We start from the raw sequence: 21,335 nt of genomic DNA, 5'->3' as shown, positions 1-21,335 counted from the left end.
TAATGTATTTATTTATTTTTATTTTTATTGATAAAGAAAAACAACCAAGACACATACAGGACAGGGATAAATCAGATGGTGCAGAAAGTGTCATGTGGGTGAATGTTTAGTCTGGAGGAGAGTATATGTGTGTAAATGTGATATTCAATAACTGAAAAAAAACTAACGAAAAACAAAAAGGAAAAATTAATATATTAAATGCAGTACAAGTAAGCAAAGGTGGGAGAAGATGACAATAAATCATTGCCACTTTGGTGTTTTGTAATGATATAGGAATAATAATATAGTAATATTATGATGTGTTATATAATTACAAAATTGTAATATTTATATTGCATTATATTTTGCTCTGTAATATAAATAATAATAATATAAATAAGATTTTCGATAACAATAACAACTTTATTAGTTTAGTAATAGTGGAGTTTTTTAAGAAATAAAAACATAAGTGACAGAACATTTATCTATTGAGACAGTCTTTGTTTGAAGAGGGGAGAGGATATGAGATAAAAAAAAGAGTAAAAAAACAGTAAAACTGTTAATAACAACAAAAAGATTCGTCGTTTGTATGTGTGGGGGTGTTGGTGGGGGTTTGGGTTCTCCCATGCTTTTAATTTGAAAGCCACCACCGGAAGATGATCTACGCACTTTGTGTACTTTTACTCTGAGGAGTTTCCCGTTCTTCCAAAGTTTTGTAGATGTTTTCCTAACTTGTGCATCAGCTGTGGTTATGGACGTTGTGTTCGCGTGTAGTTGTTTGAAAACGACGTAGGCCTACGGAGTTTCTCGTTTTGTGTCAACATTCAATGACATGTTCGCTGGAAAGACGCCTGGAAAAGTTGACGTTTCTCAGGAGAAGCTAAGGAAAAGTTTTTTAGTTTTTTTTAACAATGCAGCCAGCTAGCTAGCGGCTCCCCTCGGCGGTAGCTACGAATGCTTCGGGTACATTTTAGCGCGGAGAGGGTCACGCTATGGTTACTTTTCTGCAATATCCACGTTTCGTGTTTGTTTCCATCGTCTGTGTGTTGCGGTGGCTGTCGCGACGTAACGCGACGTGAGACGCGGGGTGCCGGCGTGTGGGAGGACACGGCTGGACATGAGTCCTCTCACAACTGTACCTCTGTGGACACGCCAGGGTACACACCAGGGTACACACCAGGGTACACACCAGCTCCTCTGTTAGAGAAACACGAGGTGAGTGGCTCAATGATGAACAGCAATAGATGGTTTGTAATGTTGTGTTACTACATCATATTTTTAATTTAATGTGAGATTTACATTGAGATTAATGTAATTTTTATTTAGATGCAAGTCTTTTCATTTATCTGTGCAATCAATAAAACGTGAATTGCTTTGATTAGATTGCTTGATATATCAGCCACAACATTAGAACCACTGACACTGAAAAATAAATAACGTTGACCATCTTTTGGACATGTACCACCCACCCAGGGCTGTTTCTCTGAGTGCCCCAGGCAAGAGGCACCATGTGTCCCAGGAGGCCCCAATGTCCCATGTTATCATTTTATAACGCACCTTTCAGACTCATTCAATATATCTCAAGAGTTTAAAAGCTCCAACTTAACTTTTCTGATGCTTGGTGGGACTGAGACAAAGAGACATGTGGCAATAACTAGTTTTATTATAACACAGATTCATACTTCCCTCCTCATGCGTTTTTTATTTTTTCTTGTTGCGTGTCCTGAAAGGTAGGCTCGCTTCTTTTTGCCGGTGTAGTCTCCCATCTCGGAGACTCCCAATGTGTAGTCATTGTGGTGCCCAAGGTGATTTCAAGTAACGTCTATTAAGGTTGCATCATTGTCATTGATACTGACCAATATCAGCCATCTCTGGGGGTCCCCTTCCAGCTCTGCGCCCTAGTTAATTGCCTAGTGTGTCTGTCCGCTTGCTTCAACGCTGAAACCACCTAGACCAGAACCCCATAGTAATGACACTCTTTGATGGCAGCAGACATCCCCAGCAGGATGCAGCCTGACACGGACACAAAAACAGTTTAGGAACAACTCAAAAATACATTGAAAACAGCAAAAGGTGTCGACCTGGCCTCCAAATTCACTAAATCCAATATAGACCCCTCCCCTCAACCCGTAGGACCCAGAGGCCTCCACTAACAACATTGCGTTATGACTGATGAGTCACATCAGTTTTGGAGGCACAAGGGAGACCTGCACAGTATTAGCCATTAGCTTTTAGACCACCCACCTATTTTTCATTTTAAGTAAACAGTGTATTTCATTTATAATAAACAATGTAACGTTTCCATCCTCAGGGCCTTTGCACTGTCCATTCAATGCAACATGATGCAGATGGGAAATCAGCAGAGCCGACGTTGCTCGCGGTGGATGGTTTGTTGTGTTTTTCTTCTTAGTCAAGTAACACAAGTAACACCTCTCTTTTGAATATAACTTGCTCTGTACTTCTATAATTAATTCTATGATATCTGTAATTTGAAAATAAATGATACGTGGACAGTTGCTCTATAAACATCTTTTATATACGTCTCTATAAACAGTGTTTTTCACATGTCGATCAAACTCACTATATTTACCCGATATTTACAGATGCGATGGAAAACAGTGGGTCCATGGTTTTCTATAGAGGGAGCCTACTCTCTTCTTCAGCTCCTGCTGGTCCGTGGGGACACTCTTTTTACTCTTCATTCTCCTACGTGTCCAACGTCTTCCACCTCAGGAGCAGGAACAGAAGAAGCACACTCACCAGATTCGTCCCAGGCCACTCTCTTCCTCAAGTGTGTTTCTGGATTTTAGCTAAACCGTTCATAAATTGTCATTTTGAGACGTTGTGAGAAACTGATTGTGCAATGTTTTTGAATCACTGTAGGTTCAGAGCGTGCCGCCTCCTTCTGCATTCAGGGTAAAATTTCATAAGTGTGCACAGGTAAGCATCGCTGATCAGTCCACCTCCAGTTCCAGCTAGACCACTTAAACTGTAAATGGACATGCTGAAGACCTTTCCCTCTCAATCATTTGGACCTCAGGTGAAGCTTGACACTGATCCTCCTGAACTGACATTTTTCCTGCTGATTCACAACATGGGACCTGTGGGGGGCACCAACCTGTCTCAGGTAGCTATCCGGGACTCCATTTCTGGAATAGTACCTGTAAAAACTGAAGGCAGGGTGGTGGAACGAGGCTACCAGACTTTTTCAATCGATTCACTTTTGGGTAAGTTTTACTATGTTTTTTTTGTTGTTGTTGTTGTAGTTTTTATATCAGATAATTACATACACTTTATTTTCTTCTTTAGCTGGATCCCAGGTTGTTGTCAATTTTACTGCTCACATAAGGAGTCACAAGAGTGAAGTACTTGACCTTCCAGCCTTTCTCACATTTTCTAATGCCTCACAGGTATGTTTGCTTTTGCTAAATCACCAGTCTTTTATGAATTTCACCGTGTCAGCGCCTGCAGTATAATAATTGTCATTTCCTGCCAAGCATTGTTGAGTGTTGTTTGTTTGACTCCGCAGAATGATGTCAGTATGTTTGGCCCGTTAACAGCTAATTTAACCCTGAGGGTGAATTCCACTGACAGGGTAGGCTGCAGACAGTCCCTTAACTCAAAACACCTTTTCCCACTCTTATAGTGTTTTTAGTTTTGTGATTTATTGTGTGTATAAAACTGGCTCAGTGGAAAATCTGACGAAATCTGTCCACACTGTTCTAGATTTATCCTAACCACGGTGTCCATGTGGCTGGGTTTGTGGCTGGTTTCTTTGTCACTTTGGTGCTGCTGTCTCTGGGGTTTCTGGCCTTGAATCTGATAGGCCCCAGAACTAGACTGAGCCGTCTTCAGCAAAGGGTATCTCAAATGACAAGTAGTAGACAATTTAATCAATAATTTTTTAACACTGTTTCGTCTAATGAACTTAAGTTTGTTAGTTTTAATAACACGTTTGCTTTCTCCTATCTTATATGTATTGTTTAACAATTTCCTTTCTTCAGAGAAACAGAGGAGATTCAGACCCTGAGTATGCAGACTGCAACCTGAGTGAGAATGTCAAAGATGAAGCAGCGTTTGAAGACAAGATGGTGGACATCATGGTCCTGGAGGATCCACAGAACATGTATCAAGCTTTGGAAAAGTGAGTCAAGTGCAAATATCCCCTTAGAGGAACAATAGTTTTGAAATTTGGCTCCTAAATAAACTAAGTAATAAAAAAATAAAATAATTAATTAATCCTTAATTGCATTCATAAGGAGCTGTCACTTTTCTGACCTATATCCCTTCCATTTCAAGCCTTGAAATGTCTACACTGCTGCACGCCACCAACAACCTGGAATCCACCCGGATTCAGATCTACAAGGACGTGATGTCCTCCCTGCTCGGCAGTTTGCGATCACGGGGCCAGGCCAGCACCCAGGCCCAGCAGAGGCTGCTCAGCGTGCTCCACGGACAGCTGCTGGGCATGGAGGGCCGTCTCAAGGAGGAGCGAGGGGCCCGCATGGCTGCCCTGGCAGGTCAGTGCAACCTAGAAACCCGGGAAGAAATGGAAGCCGAGCACCGCAGAGAGGCTGCTGAGAAGGCCGAGGCCGAGCTGCTGTGTCAGCATGCAGACCAACAGGTAAATAATAACTAATGCGTTTTAATCACTGGATTGTTCGTATTGTTATTTTCTTTTGGAAAAAAAACAACTATGTATGCTTAATTTTGCCTTTTTGCCAGGAGCTCCTTCAGTGTAGTGTCCTCCTGGAGAAGCTGCACAAGATGAGCCAGAGTCGGCTTCAGCACATCCTGTTGGTCCGACATGAAGAAGCCTCTGCAAAGGTCCAGAGGCAGATCATCGAGTGGCGGCGGGTGGAGCTGCACAAGATCTTCTCAGAGGAGCTGGAAGAGGCCACCAGGATGGGAGAGTTGGAGAAAAGCACAGCGAAGAGTCTTCAGCATGATTACTTTGCTTGTCAGGTGACAAAGCTGATTTTTAAAGCAGTGAATAAGTCACTAAAGTATACTCTTCAAATGCCATGCTCTGTTAAAGTTCTGTTAAAATATAACGTCTTGTCCAGGATCTGCTAGAGGAGGTGCTGGATGTAGTCCTTGCTAATCAGCGCTGTGTGCTAGCTGAACGCAGTGCGCAGAGGAAATTCCTGGTGCACAGCCTCCACAGCCTCAACAGCCTGATTTCCGACACATTCTCCAGCACATCAAACAATCTGAACAACTGGTTCAGTGCCATCAGGAGGTTGGTGCTTATTATTGTATAAAACAAAGCATTATCTCTACCTTAATAATGTTTAAAAAAAAATAAATAAAACAGAAATGGGTCTTTCCCCTTCGTGAAATATGCATAATTTTTGTTTGACAAAAGATGGCAGATAAAAGAAATTGGCTAACTACAGTATGTACTGTTATAATTGTTATGCTCAAAATGTATGTGTTGGGGTGTTTGTTTGTTTTTTAGAGAAATTACAATCCGTTGTGGCACAGAAGTCTCAATTTGGTTAATAATTAAAAGTCATTAATAGCTTGAATAAACCTTTCAATAAAAAATTTTGTTTTTTATTTTAATGGTATTCTGTGTCTTCTCCACCAGAGGGAGCTCTTTGCCTGCAGAACAGATAGACCAGCTGCAGGAGAAGTCTCAGAAGGAGCTGGTGATGGTGAGGCAGAGACTGGATGAGGCACTGAACCAAGAGAGGAGAGCCATGCGCTGTGGATTGATAAAGAAAAGGAGGGATCTTATCTCTGACATGGTGAAAGGATCATATATATATATATATATATATTCTCCATACTCCTACACCGTAGAATATATCCACTGTAGATTGATGCCACAAAATATGTTCAGTTTATTACTCCATAAATATACTTCCCTTAGTGAATTCTAGCTTCCATTCCTCCAGGTGAGGGTGCACAAACAACGGCAGAAGGATCTATCGGGCCTGTCTAAGGGTCTGGAGGAAAGGATAGAAATCGCACAGCATCTGCACTGTTGGCAGAATCTACTGACAGCTCACAGCTTGGAGTTAGCCGAGCTCATCAACAACCTGGATGAAGAGGCTGCTGCAGACATCCGCAAGGTGCCACCTTCCAACAGGCACCTTCACGAACGAGTGAAATGCACAGACAAATGCAAAATAAAACGTGGCAGTTTAATTTTAATTAGTCGGCTCTACTTGTTCATCAGGTGACCATGCGCGTGATCCAGGGTGCCGTAGCAGATGTCAAAGCCATCCAGCCTTCTGCAACCCAGGCTGTGCTGACGCTCTTGCCCCCGGGGGCGCAACGCTCCCTGCTGCTGCAGGTGGAACCAGAGGCAGGTCCAGGACAGACTTCCAGTCAAGGAGTGGGCTCCGTCCTTCAGGGCCAGGAACGGCTGCACCATGAGGGCAAGGCAGCATTACGCACCCTCAGCTGTACTAGGGAGGCTCTGCAGGAAGCCATGGAGAAAGAGCTTCAGGAGCAGAAGGAGCTCAGGGCGCACTGCAGAGAGTTCTTCAGGTCAGTAATGCAATAACACCAGTCGTCTTATTCAGGGGTTTCATATACAAGAGTGTTGGTGTAGATGAATGTCCAATAGTCTCATGATGGAAGTGGTGAGGTGAGTTTTTCTATAATTCTTCGTTTCCTCTTTCCGTCTCAGGTGTTTGTGTTCGTCCCAGCTGACTCTGTCCGAAGATGACAGGCTGAGGATGAAACTGGAGTTTCAGAAGAGTCTGTCTGTGATTGACCGCTGTCTGGTGCTGCCTCACGCCGTTTCCAGGTCCAAACTCCACACCGCCATGGCGGCTTGGAAACAGGAGCGCGAGAAACAGATGGTGAGCACTTAATAATACATTTCAGCATTCAGTTTAGTTTATATGCTCTTAACTTAACCATAACTATATAAAAAGATATTATCTCATACAGTAGACTAATAGTTAATGAAGTCAAAAGCCAGATTTAATTGCAGTTTTCCTTGGTCCACCTCTTTCACAGATTAGCTAAATAAAAACAGCAAATTGATTTAACTTCTTTGTTCTGAATTAAATTTCTTAGGGACACATTGTTCAAACCACACGGTTTAATAGGGCAGTGGAAGTCCCAAGATCTGCCTACGTCTTTGTTTTATCGTTAATAAACTTGACAATGACAATAAATTTGAATGACAATGACTGTCATATACAGATGTAACATTCAGATTCAGAAAACTTTATTTGTCCCCCGGTGGCAATTTAAGGCACATATTAGCAGCATGATGCGCAAGAAGAAGACACTTTAAAGGAACAAAAAATAATAATGCGCAGTATATTCAACATGACAGTCATGTTACTTTCTATGGTTGTTTCATAAAAGTTTTTTTTTTTGCTTTAGTGTTATGTCCACCTACTACAGACTGAAGAAGGAGAAATATGTGTTTTTAAATCTACTTAAGTAAATGAGAAAAGCAGAAAGGTGAACTCCAGTGTAAGCCATTTATTAAAGCTGCTGTTGGAAGAGAATGTATTATATATTAGAAACAATAAAGGGCTCCAGAGTGGTTTTGTTTCTAATTACATCACATCAGTGTGCTTTGAGTTCTTTTCCAACCTTTTTGTGGATATTGTGGGTTTTTATTGCAGACAAATACCGAATCCAAGGGGAAAACCAGTGAAGTCCGACAGAAAACAGACGCACGTGACGCGCTGCTTTTCCAGAAAACCCTTGAGGACAGGATTCAGCTGTTTGAGAAGGAGAAGGAGATGGAGAGTGGAGTGATGAGCAAGGTCAGCTTTTAGATTTTTACGATACATCAAACCTCATCCAATAAAACTCGTGGAGTATCAGAAACCACGAGGATGTCAAGATTATATATGAGGCGATGCTGAGTTTATACTAGATGACTGAAACTCGTCCGTTCCAACTGCGCCAGGTGTTGGAGGAGATGCAGAGGGAGAGAGAGGATGACATGTGCGCACAGGCGGACGGCCTGGCAATGCAGATGGCCACCATCCATTATCAGAAGGCTGAGAGACGGACAAAAGTTTTGGAGACCTCCAAAGCCATGCTCACCCTGCACAACCTTCTCATTCAACAACTCCGAGAGAGAAAGCGCCTGGAGAGAGACGACATGGCTCAGAGTATACAGAGCCACTGCTTGGTACGCGCTGTAGTTCTACACTCCGTTGGTTATGTTTTGGAGGCGTAACACTTAAATGTTCATTTTCACATTTCCTTTGAGACACTGACATTTATTTTAGCGGTGAGTTTTATTGGGAGGTTAATATCACTCTTCCTGCAGGGTCTCGAGGAAGCAGAGCAGCAGCTTCAGAAGGAGAGGACGGAGTTGGACAGCTTGCACGTGTCTCAGGCCGGTGCAGAATCAAACAAAGCGCACCAGGAGGACTCTGATGAGGGAGAGGAGGACGGCGACGAGGAAGAAGATGTGTTTAAAGTGCAGCCGGACTGCAGGATGACTTCCATCCTCCAGGAGGCCCTTTACAAGTGTGACCAGGTCATCGCTCTGATGGCTCAGAGGTGATTTCTCACATCAGTGTTATTTAAGTAGAAATGAGGAATTTCTGACACAGGCCATTAAATGTTAAAGTGTTGAAACTCTGGCGTTTCAACGTTTCAAGGTTTCAAGCGATGACTGCCAACAACCAAGCCACGGAAGATTTAAAAGAACAAATGGAGCTCAAGAGACTTTATGCAAACTGTGACCAGGTCTGACTTTATTCAGAAATATTTTATGGTTATCTGCAATAAAAAAAAAACAACCAAATCAAAGCTTCTGAGCGAGAGAACGTGTTCTTATCTTCATCTCAGGACCTGGAGTTTGCATCTCGGTTGGTGAAGCAGAGTGAGGTGTCTGCTGAGGTTCTCCTGGAGGCCCTGCGTCTCCTCCTTCCAACCCTGCCTGAAAGTGAGCTCCTTTCAATCACGGACGCCCTCTGCCCCAAACAGCACCCTGTTTCAGCGTCTGCCGAGCAGGACCACTCTGGGTGAGTACCAGGACTTAGACTTAGACAGACTTTAATGATCCACAAGGGAAATCGCTTGGTCACAGTAGCTTAGTTGTTACAAAAAGATGAGCGTTGTGCTGGAGAATGAGCTCCTCTGCCCCGTTAAGGTTTGAAGTGGATGGGATGAACTCTCCATAACAGTTTATCCAGTGTCCTCCTGTCCCTCACTGAGACCAACATCTCATTCAGCCTTTCGGTTCAATTTGTATAACCTACTAGTGCCTGTTTTTCTGGTACTACTCCCCCAAACAAACCACAGCAAAGTACCGTGCACTCGCTACATCAAACGGGTAGAAAGACTCTATTAATTTGCATTAAATCCTGATAATACCCTCCTCATTATTCTGATTATTCCGGCATCACTTGCCAAAACAATCTGAAACTATTATTAACGTCCCATGACATTGTAACACGGAACATGAACGCTTTTCAATATTCCAGGAAGTGGGATCAACCTTAGAGCCAAGTTGGCTGTGAGATATTTTTATTTTCTCGTCTGCTCAGCAACCCTCAGTGAGCAGCCAGTTGGACGTGAGATGATCTTTTATGTGATGGAAATCATCAGTAAGTGCAGGGAGGCCGTGTAGATCACTTCTTGCATCTTGTGTGTTTGTGCTCCCCATCCTGGTATGTTCAGATCATGAGGCGCTAAAGGATTAGATGTTAGTTTAGTTTTAACATGTCGCAATAAATTGTGAATGGACCCTTGATTGTGTCACTGTTGCTGAGATTACTTTCTTTAGATACAGGTAGATGTCCTGTTATTTGAGACCCTGCAACCCATCAGAATAATGGATTTAACCCAACCATGGTATAACAATGATATATTTTTCTGGCTTCATATAAGCGCATTAAAGCGATAAAGATTTTCCTGAAAAGTCTCTGACCAAAAACCTTAAATATGGTATATTTCTATCTTTTGAGGTTTGCTCTAAACAACAGTCCAAGTCCACAGTCCTATAATTTGCACCCTGTTAATGGTGACCGTAGTAGTAGGACGTTGTTTCAAACTTGGGAAATAAAAATAAAAGAACAACTTGAATGTAGTGGAAACTATTTCACCCCGAGTACACAGCCAAAGCCTCAAGAAGTCAAGTTCTGCGGTTTCAAAAAGACCTTTTCTAAATGAGGTCACCGATCAAACGAAATCACTGTTTCCACAGCAATTGGTGAAAACACAACCAAGCATTGTCTAAAATTTAAATAACAAATAACCGTTTGAACCTGAGTCCCAGGGCCAAGATGGAGAGATAAATGTTATTAATCATCATTTAATTTCCCTTCTCCTCCTGATCCACTGGAACTCTCATGTCTGGCCCCCGCTGAGTTTGAATTACTTTACTGAAGAATCATGTCTTATGCATGAGGTCACTTTGGATCTGAGGAGCTTGGCTATAAAACAAGGGAATGAAAATGCTTAGTTTGGAACGATATGCAAGACATTTGTTTTTCTTTCTTGTTCAGCTCTTCTGTTTGTGCTCCTCGTTTTAAGTTGTTTAGCCGTGAAGAGTGGACTTGGCAAAACCTGCCAGTCCAGTACATTTGTGAGGGCTGTCGTTATTTTAAGACCCTTGGTCATTTGACTTCGTTTAAAGTCATGGAATCAGTTCAAACACAATGTCAGTCTGCACCTAAATTATGTGAATGATAGACAATAATAATAAAAATTATAGTTTTGATGAAATTGGTTAAAAACCGAGGAATGATATATTTTTTTAACATGTAAACCAAACACTATGCTGATCCATATTTACTGGAGTAACCTGAATATGCTGTCTTTTGTTATAGTCAACTGAACTCCCCTTATCTCGTTAATGCCCTTTACTAATTTCAATGTGTCCTCCTGCTGTTATCCACTCCTACCTGAATGCATCACTCTCCAACCTGCCTATGATGCCTCTTACATTCAATCATCATAGCAGCTGACCCACCTGTAATAGCGCTTCTACTGTCACCAACTGCTTTATTTATATTCATTATCAAACTGTCGTGCCACATGCATCCGCTACATCTTGTATTTCTACCACGATTAGATGGTTAGTCAGATGTGTGTATTTATGACAGATGTATGCTTATCTCGTTTATCTCCTCCTGCTGCTCTCTTCTCTTTCTTTATTTATTGCTACCTGGAAATGGGTCCCTCCAATATGAACTACAAGGAGTCCCCTTAGTGCCTGGTCTGGGGGTTTCAGACCAGGTTTTTCAAAGTGTTGAGACAATCAGTGCATCTACATTTACAGCTATGCTCGAAATTCAACTTTCTGAATAAGGTCCGGTCTGAATAAGTAGAAAATCAAATAACTGATGGGAACATGTCCTCGTCCTCCTCCACACTAGGTGGCGATATTTGACTTTTTAGTGGATTAATATGGCCCCCTTTCCGGTTGACATCATATAATAAACCGTATGAACACTGGAGTCGTTCATACGGCAGACCGGCATTTCAAACAAAAACAAGCTGGATAATAGCACAGCTTTTTTTAATCTCGTGCTTAATGTGTGCACTACTTCTGGTGCAGATAAGATGGCGCTATCCTTCAGGTGGTTCTTCTACCGGCTCAGTTTACCTTCTACTTTTGTGACCGTCTTTCTTGGATGTTTTTGTTCCGAGGTCATATGGCAGCGCAGCGGTTGTGGAGCTTGTGCACACACGTTGTCTAGTTAAAATCCGATTAAGGCGTATACATAGTGGAAAAACAAATCCAGTCGCAGTATCTGGGTGTCTTAATCGGATAAGGAGAACTCCAATATTAGTCAGAGTAACGTGTTTACATGCACTTAAGTTGTTCAGTTAAAGTTGGAATAAGGCAATAATTTTTTTTTTTTTCTCGTGCGTGTAAATATACTGAATGTTATTTTTATTGATGCTATACAAATAATAACAGTAAAAATTTAGGTTTGTGTTATCTCAAAATAACTCATCTTGAATTTTTTACTCCTTTGGTTTCCTTGAATCCAGTACTGACGTTTGCCTTATTATCCTTACCATCTACCTCAGTTTGTCTTGTATGTTACCTCACAATTTTGATCATTCACTGTCTAAAATCTGCAGGTAAGTGTGTCCAGACGTTCTGTCTATAGTATCTGCTCTGTAAGTTTACAAAGCTAATCTGGGCTTGTAAACTGAACAAGACTGATCTAAACACATTATTGTTTCTAAAATGGGAAGAACAATTGGCATCTCCAGGAAATGTGCTTCTTTTGTTGCCCGTCCCCTTCTACGACAAATAAGTTTATGTCATCTTGGCTATTGCTCTACGGTCTGGTCATGTTGTACAAGTGGGGACCTCAGAAAGCTTTAGGTTCACCAAAACATGGCAGCACAATTGGTCTTAGTCAGTCATGAGCATGATCATAATACTAGGGGCTCCAGCAATGGGCAACTCAAATTTCCTCGCCCGAGTACCAATATTTTAATGAGGACTTTTATTTATAGGCCACTCTGTAACACTCAGAAAATGATTTTTTCTTTTTTAAATAATCTTAATTCTTCTGTATACTTTGAAAAAAAAAAAAACTTTTAAAGTGAATAATGCTAACTGTGATCTGTCTTTATTTATTTTTTTACTTGCACTGAAGTTGACTCTTGCAAATTTCGTCGACCCTAAAACTAAGCCCTTCTTTTCTTTTGCTGACATTTATATAGCAATGTTCTGGTAACATTAATGTCCACCTAAAGATAAGTTGAGGAAAATGGTTCATATCAAAAAAAGCAAAGTGTGATCATGCATTAAATACATCCCAGAATACATAAAACTCAGGTTTTTAAGGAAGGCATCGTGAACAATAACTTGAAGTTGCTTCCAAACTTTTGGCCTGTAGCATATGTGAGTTGGTTTATTATATATGGTGTGTTTGGTATTAACTTGTAATTATTCTGTATATTTATATCATAATTTGTTTTAATGCATTTTCTTAATACATGTTTTTGTGTGGACCCCCCAGGAAGACTAGCTGGTTGCTATGGCACCAGCTAATGGGGATAAAATAAAATCACATCACATAAGTAGCTAACCAAACGCCAGTAGTGTTTCATGCTGTTTCCAAACCCTGTTGATAATCAGTGTAGTTTTTTGCTTTTATTAACATTGTAATCATTTTATAGGTCTATTTCTAAAACTTAAAAATAACAAGTACCAAAATATCACATAAGCCTATGTTTTTGTTTTGTATTTTTGAAGGAAGATTGTCTGCCAACTTGGTATTAAGAGAGTGAGAGTAATCCATGTTGGAGCCGATCTGAAATACCAGACTTCAGCCTTGTGACCAGCGTAATATGAAGTACCTCGCTATGAAAGAGATAACATGTTTAATCTCTTCTGCTCCAGTGAACAAGATCACAAACTCCCAACTGACGCGTTATTACAGCATGTCAATAGCAAGGCATGCCTGAACGATTTTAATCAAAGACCTCCCTTGTCTGCAGAGATTGTTTCGCAGTTAACGGCTCCCGTAATGTCTTTTTGACCAGGTGTGCCGCAGAGTTGAATAGGGCTCTTCCTGTCAAACTGAGGGAAGAGGTGGTGCAGAGAGCTATGCTAAATATGCCGAGCTGGGCTGGGGAAAGAGAGAGGTGAGTGTTTTTCTACCAGCTGCTACATTAAGACTCAATGTTACGTATCCACCGAGGCTAATTTGTCGTCGAGTGGTCACCAGCATCACAGGCACGTCCTTGATTGAAGTGAAGCATGCCTTTCATCAGAGGGGTTTCACATCTCTGTTACACTGACCACACGCATGAGGTAACGACTCCAACACGCCAATCCCTCTGACAACACCTCCTTTATCGTCCAAATCTCACAGACTCCAGGAAAAGAGGCAAAGCCTGTTGGAAAAGCTGCTTCCCAGATCTCGCCTTCTGCTTCCAGGAGATGCCGCGCTGCTGCAGCTGCTGCCGCCGCCGCCGCCGCCGGCTGAAGAGAAAGGAGAAAGTTTAACCAAAACACAGCTGCCTGTTCATAAATCGAACATACCTGTTAAACAGCAGCAGCTTGACAGCGCAAAAGAACAAGCGGTGGACGCGGTAAAGGAAGCGCTACACGGCACAGTAGAGGAATACGTGTGTGCCAACCCCGCATCTGGAGAAAGGCTGTTTGTGTTTCGGGATCCGCCGGAATCGTGTGACAGCGTGGACGTCCCTAAAAGAAAAAAGAAAGGGAATTTCCTCAACCTGAAGAAAAGTTCAGTGGCTCCAACAAACCTACCTTAACACTAAACTTATTTCTTTTGCAAGTTTTTTTTTTTATGATGCTATTTTATAATGATATATGTCGATTGTGAAATAAACCAATAGTTCTGCGATGTAGCAAAAATTCTCAAAGTACGTGTAGCATCTGGCTTCGATTGCGAGTAAAGGCAGCTGACTTCTTCTTCTTTCTTCTTCTTCTGCTAATGTCTTCATAGTCAGATCATAAATAAATGGTTCTGTCACAGGTTATTCTTTTATCAAACCTTTGTCTTTATCTGGCATCTCCAAAAAAAACAAAAACAGGTAGTCACGCACCATTAAATAGATGACACTTTTTAACAGTTAAAGCACAGGTTTTCCACAGGGGGGACTCCCCCCTGGAGGGGCACAGAGGTACTGCAGGAGGGTCGCAAAATCTTTGGTTGATTAGACATTTTTTATATATTTTTTAATGTGTCACTTATGGCAATACACCAGTGTGTTATGTTGGTATGTCATGTATGTTTATATTTATGGCAGTTGCAAGGCCGCCCCACTGTTTAACATGTTTGAAATAAGGAAATGATTTCAACCTGTGTATTATTTGAAAATCTATTTAATCTCTACATCAGTTTTGGGGTCCTTGACCTGAAAAGTGTTGTAGACCTCTGAGTTAAAGACAAATGGCAGATAGTTGTCCAGTTATTGATTTGTTCTGGTATGAGATCCTGTGATAATTAAACCCTTTGCATGTGCAAAACTGCCAAAAACAAAATGCAAAAATCGTGTTTGAAATGACTGGTTACACCTTAGATATCCCCTCTTTGGCCTCATGACCGTAGATAACACTCCTCGTCCTGAATCCTCTGCTCCGTGATTAATATCTGACACTAATATCCCACTTTGATATATCGACAAGCTCCAGCATTAGGAGGGAAAGCTTTGCAGAGCTCTTGGCCGCGGTCAGCAGGGAGACATCAATCATCGCTGGTATTTGGATCGAACAGCAGCAGCAGCAGCAGCAGACCCAACATGTTTTCCTGAGCCTCGCTGCGCTTCCACGTCACCCCGCTCTCTCTCTCTCTCTCTCTCTCTCTCTCTCTCTCTCTCTCTCTCTATTTTTTTTTTCCTCACCCACGCCATCCTTTAAAACGCAGCCAGTCCCCCCGGTGATGATGACTACTTGAGAGTCTGAGCACGCATCTGGACCGTACAACAGCCCCGAGTAGCGCCGACGGACTGAAAACATCCCACAATGAGGCCGAGACTCGCAACTGCCGCGTGCTTCTTCACCCTCGTGTGGCTGTCGGAGTGCACGCCTCCGACCTGCTACTCCAGAGCGCTGGGCCTGAGCAAAGAAATCATGGCTCTGCTGGATAAAATACACACCTACCATCTCACGGTGAGCAAGCCTGCTTTTATTTTATTTGTGCATTCCATGAAGCTGCTTCAATATAAACTAATGATAATGTTTGTTGATTTGCAGAAACCGTGTGCTGCGATTCTACCCACGATATTCCTCGACGTGCATGTAAGTTTGGAACAGTTTGGTCATGCGTAAAGTAGAACTCTCAAGTTAAATGTTGCTTTTATCTGAATTCTGTTGATATTCTGTAACAGATAAGAACTTTTGAAAGTAATGGGCATTAAGTAAATGACGCCACCTGACACTATATCAATCAGTATTAATCAAATAACAAAACAGATGACATTGGCTAAGCCCATTTAGGTATATAAGGAATACTTTTATATTTTAAGTAAATTTTGCTGGTCATATATTTACTTATATTTTTTGGAATGTATAGTCCCTTGGCTTGTAAAAATGCTTTTTTAACGTATGTTATATCTGTTTTTACTTTTATTTATAGGCCACTGTCCAGGTAGGCCACCTAAGTAAAAGATCTACTTCATTCCTTCCACTCTGGTCACCCTTGTGATGTGGGTGAACCTTAAGAAATATGCACGCTTGTAATCTTCAGTAATTATAGAGTTTATGAGGTAACAATAGCTAACGGATTTTATTTAAGTACAAATCCAGCTGATCTCAGTTAGATAAGAGCTGTTGCCGTGACAAAATGCTATCTGATGGGCACAAAAAGTCAAATCAAATGTCTTCACCCCTCACTTCACCTGCAGATGGTTGCACTTTTGTGTACTTCCATGCGAAATCGAAGTCTCTGAAGAACTAGAAAGTAATTCGCTTAGTTTGAGAGACTCCTGATCTTTGTTTTCGTCTTCCTAGAACGACTGCGTCACCAGCAAGCTCCGCGACTTCCTTTACGTGCTGCTGAACCATCCCAGCCAGGAGTGCAGAGAGCGACCCAGGATGGTGCTGCTGAAACGCAAAGTCCAAAACCTGCACAAAATCATCACCAGAATCTGTTATCGGGTGAGAACTTCTCCGCTTTCTTTTTCCACCTAAAGGTTTTTTGAGTCAGAGCAGCTCAACCTCATGTTTGTTTTTTTTTTTTTGTTTTTGGCCATTTGCAGGACTTGGTGTTTTTCACAAATGACTGCGAGGCTATTGATACCGGACACAGTCGCCCACACTACGCGGAGGACAGGCTTCAGCTGCTGCAGGAGGAAAGCTGAGCAATACACAAAGCAGACAACGCACTATCACATTCATAAAACTCCAAAGTAGCAGCATGTAGAATGGTAAAGTATGCACAATAAACATCACATAAGCAACGGAAATGGCTCGAGCAGGACATGCGGCGCCGTTTCGTGTCCTACCTAGTTGACTGTGGGTTAGCTGCACACTCATGTTAGTGGACATGTGTGGTCACATTCCAGCAAAGAGCGCAGAACTTTCCACAGGAAATTTGCTGAATGCCAACCATGCCAACGAAACCCCTGAAATAATAAACCAATAAGAGATGCTTGTGAGGCGGGTTTAACCGCTGGACTTACTTACCAGGGCTGATCAAAGCTTCACATGTCATTAAGAGAAATATGTCGTGTTGTCATAACCTTTGGTCCGACTAGCAAAATCTTAAAGGAGCACTATGCAGCGTTTTGTAAACAGCTGAGGAGTCGAACATGGCGGTTTAAAAAGTTGTGTTACATATAGATGCCCTAAGCTTTCTCGCAGCTGTTCGGTCTGTTCCTTCTGGATGCCATCGCGTTTTAAGTCGTGAAGCTGAACGAAAGGCTTCATGGCCTCCTTAATGAGTATGAAATATTAGAGCCGTCACTGTCAAATGTTTAGTATGGACTTGATCCTCTTTTATATGTACGACATGTAATAAACCTTATCTTTATATATAAGCTTCATGTCTTAGTTGATTTATTGCCTGAAGTCTTTCCCAAAATGTCTGCCAGCTGCTTTTGGGAAACAGTATGAAACACTGGCACTCGTCCAGCGTGTGAATCAGCGGGATGTACCTTTCTGGAAATTCATATTTTTAACACGATTGAGGTTTTATTCAGTGCAAGTAACACACTGTTCACAGAGCAATCATCAGCAATTACTGATGACTGATTACTTCTGATGTTTTTTGCCAGGACTGTAATGAAACGCATTTATATAACCAGTTGTTTTAGTGTCCAACTACAAAGTCTTTAATGTCTCTCCAACTAAATGAATCTGGTGGTCTGTGTTGTGATTAACTGTGTGGGAAGAAATGTGACTGTTACACAAGCCACAGTCCACGATATTCATTCAGCAGACAAAAGGAGGGAAAATGCTGGATTTTGTTTTTCTTTCCCTCTCTTTAGATTTGTATGGACAAACGACGAAACAGCTGTCAACGCTTTTGTGATTTGGAAACAAGTCTTCCTCCCCTGTGGTCTTTGCTGCCCTCTGTTGCTCAAGGTGTATTACTGCATCGCCGCACACAAAGCTTTTCAGAAACAGTATTTTGTATCCATTTCCCTCTAATATTTTTTTCCCTGCGTGTGTTTGGCATAGAAAAGTATTTGTCCAATGTTAGCTCAGTTTTCTTTAGCGCTGATTAACTCCAGATTTCATCAATGTGTTTTGGGTTCAGTGGACGAGTCAGACCTCACAATGAAAGTGTCATTGCAAATATCTGTATGAAAATAACTCCTCAATGCTTCCATTTACCTGCGATGAGCGGTCTGTGCCAGTGAGCATTCACCTCTTTGAACTAGGGAGGCTTGTCATGTGGCGAAGTAATGCGCTCCTGGCAGCAGGAACGCGTTTAACAACTTCCCTTGATGGTTCAGTGAAAGAACGACGCAGCTGTCAAAAAACAGCCTATTTCATTAAAAGAAAATAACTATAAATAACTCATCCTCTGACTTTGCCTGTCTGATTGCATATAAGATAATCCTCTAATTTCTCCCACAGTGGCAGATATGATATGATATGATTTGATCGTCTATGCAAACAAGCGTTTATTGTCCCCTTTGCATAGCGGCACCTACGGGTGCGAATATGCAAACGTAAAAGGGGAGAATAAATGCTCGTTCTGTGGATTAAGACCAGGGGTTTTAAGCGTTTTTCAGGACCCCCAAACTGATGGAGAGCCCCTACCTACTATACTGTATGTGTTCTGTATTAAACTCAGTCTAGTGCTATTTATAAATATACATTATTATGATCATTTTGCATTCAATACTAAGCTGTTCAATTTATACTCCATCTGCGACACATTTTAATGATCCATGATTCATTTTTTTTTATTTCAAACATGTGCAACGGTAGGGTGGCTGTGCAACTGCCGTAAACATAAACATACCCGAAAATAAACATACCTGCATATATCATGTACCTTTAGCTTCTCCTCTACTAACATTGCAGCGTGCATCTGGGATTTGGATTGAATAGGCTCTCAGCCGACTGCAGGGAACCTGACGGAGTCTGCAGCCTCGTGATTGGTTCAGCAGCGATAGAGGTGGGTCCTACTGTGTGCAGGAGGTTTAGATTGACAGGTCTCTGTGCTCCCTGTCCTGTATCGCTGAATGAGTGAAGTGCTGACTGAAAGGTAACATATTCTGCCTCCATTTATCCCTTTACTATAATATGTTGGATTCATGTTGATGAGTTTTTAAAGAAATTTAAAGTTAAATTAAAATTATGGGTAAAAAATGGAATAATAATAAACCAGATAGATGTTACTAATAAACCAAAGATTTTGCGACGCCTGCTGCAGTACCTCCGCGGACCCCCTAGGGGTCGCGGACCCCCTGTTGAACACCTATGATTTCAGACCTTGAAATGATCACAAGGTGGCGCTGCTGGCCCTTGTTCCACACTTCCTAATTAGAAGTTATTGGTTTTTCCATCTTTTCAACTACTCACAAGGACCGTGTAAAAAGATACTACAGGCAGGATGCTATTAAAAGTCCTTCCACTCTGTCTGTTTGTATTTGACTGACATTATTTAGTAGCAATCATTCCCATCTGTTAGTTTGTTGTCAGTGTTTAGCTTTTTTTTTTCTCAGAATGGAGGATTGTGATTCTATTACCTAACACGACAACAACATGATTGCACCCTGGGAGGGTTTAGTGGATGGAAATACATCTGATTGCATTGAAGCAAAGGACACACGGACTAACAAAGATTTTCAAACCCGTGTAATAGGCTATATTCTGGGTTTTACAACTAAAGTAGAACATTTGTAAAGATGGAGAAAAGTCTAACAGCTCAATTTGGTGTTTTTGTAATATCACATTCAGGTTTAATCCTTCTTTAAACTCTGATTTCCTTTAAAAATCTGCTCCGTCCGTCCTTCGCAGAAGAGTTTCTTGGTGTTAAGTCTTACAACACAGTCTAATCATTATATAATCATTTTACAGCCTGCAGTTTCTTTTCAGCGTGCTGCGCTAAGTAGCCTTTCCCTTTCTGTGCCAAGGCTCCAGCTCTTGCACTTGTGATCCATCAGGTCTGAAGCCCTCACAGCCAATTAACTAAAAGGAGCAAAATGTTAGTCAGCAGCATGTGGCTTGTTAAAAAAATGAGTCCACAGTGCGGTTATAAAGCTTAATTGCCGTGCTTATTAATCATCATTACAAGGGCCAGCAGAATTCGAGGCGAAACGAGAACAGAACATTTAAGCAGCAGGCTGCCGCGCAATCTAACAATTTTATGTTCTGTGACACTGCACCAAAAATGCTAAACGCTGCGCTATAAAAACACAACTTAGCCGAGGGGTGACAGTAATCATTCTCCGCTTTGTTGAAGTAAATTTCCTCGTAAAGGACACATCGCAAACCTATTTACATGAAAGCATCGGTGATGTAGTTTGCGATTCCGCTTTGTTTATGGGGTTTTCAGGCAATTTTCCATCACATTTAGCGCTTTTATTGCAGCTTAAAAGAAATGTTGCCTCATTAGTGCGCATAAGAGAACACCCCACCTCCCCTCGATTTCCAATAGATGACTGGCGCACTCTGGGCACTGGTTGTGCTCAGTAAAAATTTGCGGACAGAGGCTTGTGTTATGGCGTTCGGCAATTTAAAACTCACACGTAGCCTCGTGGACCCACGTTTCCTCCCCCTTGTCAACTGTTAAACGCGGGTTATAAAGTTGCAGTTGTTTCCATGGATGCACACCTTGAAATGATTAGGACAGGTCAGCAGAGGACTTCTGATACAGTTCAACAAATGCACTTATTAACAGGCGTCATCGTTTAAAACCTCACCCAGTGATGACTTTATTGTAATTTCTAACTGAAGACTGTGTGAAGTGGTCAAATTAAGGTCATGAAGTCACACCAACCCTCCACGGGAAGAGAGCTGAGACACTGCTGCCCTCTAGTGGACTGACGCGTCTCCTGGACTTCACAAAGGTGATGTGTTAATGGACTTATTTTTATGATAGTCATACTTGACTCTTTGTGTGTGTTCTGTTTAAATGTTGACTCTTTCTATATTATTCACTAATTGGTTTACAAAAAACAAGACTTGGTGTAATATTCCTTTCAATGCACTATATGAGGACATCTGGTTTTCTGCAGGAGAGTGTTTTTTGGACCTTTTCTCGGTGTGGAAATCCACAAGTAATTGGTGATGATGACCACCTTTAAGTCCTCATTTGTATCATTTATGCTCCAGTATAGTAGCGATACTATCACATGGCTGCCACTGTGTTGTACAGGCTTGTAGTTACAGAACAAAAACATTCCTGGCCTTTCAAATAAGTCTTTAACTCCCATGCACGCCTTATATATTTGGGACTCTGAGTCAGCATGTTAAATAAATTATTTAACATCACATTTCTCTTTCAGTTGGTATT

The 21,335-nt window shown here is 41.6% G+C and overlaps 2 protein-coding genes across 4 annotated transcripts; both read left to right on the top strand.

The window, feature by feature from the left end:
* The first annotated feature begins 643 nt into the window (after positions 1-643).
* Positions 644-14,400, top strand: LOC125006543 (limbin-like). Of its 3 annotated transcripts, XM_047582677.1 has the most exons (23): positions 644-1,194; positions 2,291-2,366; positions 2,583-2,770; positions 2,863-2,919; positions 3,020-3,206; positions 3,289-3,389; positions 3,509-3,574; positions 3,706-3,840; positions 3,984-4,123; positions 4,279-4,603; positions 4,705-4,944; positions 5,046-5,221; positions 5,573-5,732; positions 5,883-6,059; positions 6,167-6,480; positions 6,623-6,797; positions 7,581-7,724; positions 7,871-8,098; positions 8,240-8,475; positions 8,577-8,664; positions 8,767-8,942; positions 13,435-13,536; positions 13,767-14,400. In XM_047582677.1, exons 1-23 carry the CDS (start codon positions 934-936, stop codon positions 14,170-14,172), a joined length of 4,158 nt encoding a protein of 1,385 aa, XP_047438633.1. In that variant the 5' UTR covers positions 644-933; the 3' UTR covers positions 14,173-14,400. The 3 variants fall into 3 exon arrangements, with proteins under 3 accessions (XP_047438633.1, XP_047438634.1, XP_047438635.1); XM_047582678.1 differs by lacking the exon at positions 3,509-3,574; XM_047582679.1 differs by lacking the exon at positions 3,706-3,840.
* Positions 14,401-14,551: 151 nt separating this feature from the next.
* On the top strand, positions 14,552-17,400 carry LOC125006548 (cytokine-like protein 1). Its single transcript, XM_047582683.1, has 4 exons — positions 14,552-15,532; positions 15,617-15,661; positions 16,373-16,519; positions 16,621-17,400. Exons 1-4 carry the CDS (start codon positions 15,386-15,388, stop codon positions 16,720-16,722), a joined length of 441 nt encoding a protein of 146 aa, XP_047438639.1. The 5' UTR covers positions 14,552-15,385; the 3' UTR covers positions 16,723-17,400.
* Positions 17,401-21,335: the final 3,935 nt, after the last annotated feature.

This window comes from Mugil cephalus, chromosome 4 (assembly GCF_022458985.1).
Source record: "Mugil cephalus isolate CIBA_MC_2020 chromosome 4, CIBA_Mcephalus_1.1, whole genome shotgun sequence".
Taxonomy (NCBI): domain Eukaryota; kingdom Metazoa; phylum Chordata; class Actinopteri; order Mugiliformes; family Mugilidae; genus Mugil; species Mugil cephalus.
This window is presented reverse-complemented; position numbering and strand designations above follow the sequence as displayed.

Coding starts and splice junctions, on each gene's coding strand:
- LOC125006543 (XM_047582677.1), top strand. CDS start 934: ATGCTTCGGGTACATTTTAGCGCGGAGAGGGTCACGCTATGGTTACTT. Junction 1,195..2,290: donor CTCTGTTAGAGAAACACGAG/GTGAGTGGCTCA, acceptor TTCCATCCTCAG/GGCCTTTGCACTGTCCATTC. Junction 4,124..4,278: donor ATGTATCAAGCTTTGGAAAA/GTGAGTCAAGTG, acceptor TTCCATTTCAAG/CCTTGAAATGTCTACACTGC.
- LOC125006548 (XM_047582683.1), top strand. CDS start 15,386: ATGAGGCCGAGACTCGCAACTGCCGCGTGCTTCTTCACCCTCGTGTGG. Junction 15,533..15,616: donor TACACACCTACCATCTCACG/GTGAGCAAGCCT, acceptor GTTGATTTGCAG/AAACCGTGTGCTGCGATTCT. Junction 16,520..16,620: donor TCACCAGAATCTGTTATCGG/GTGAGAACTTCT, acceptor GGCCATTTGCAG/GACTTGGTGTTTTTCACAAA.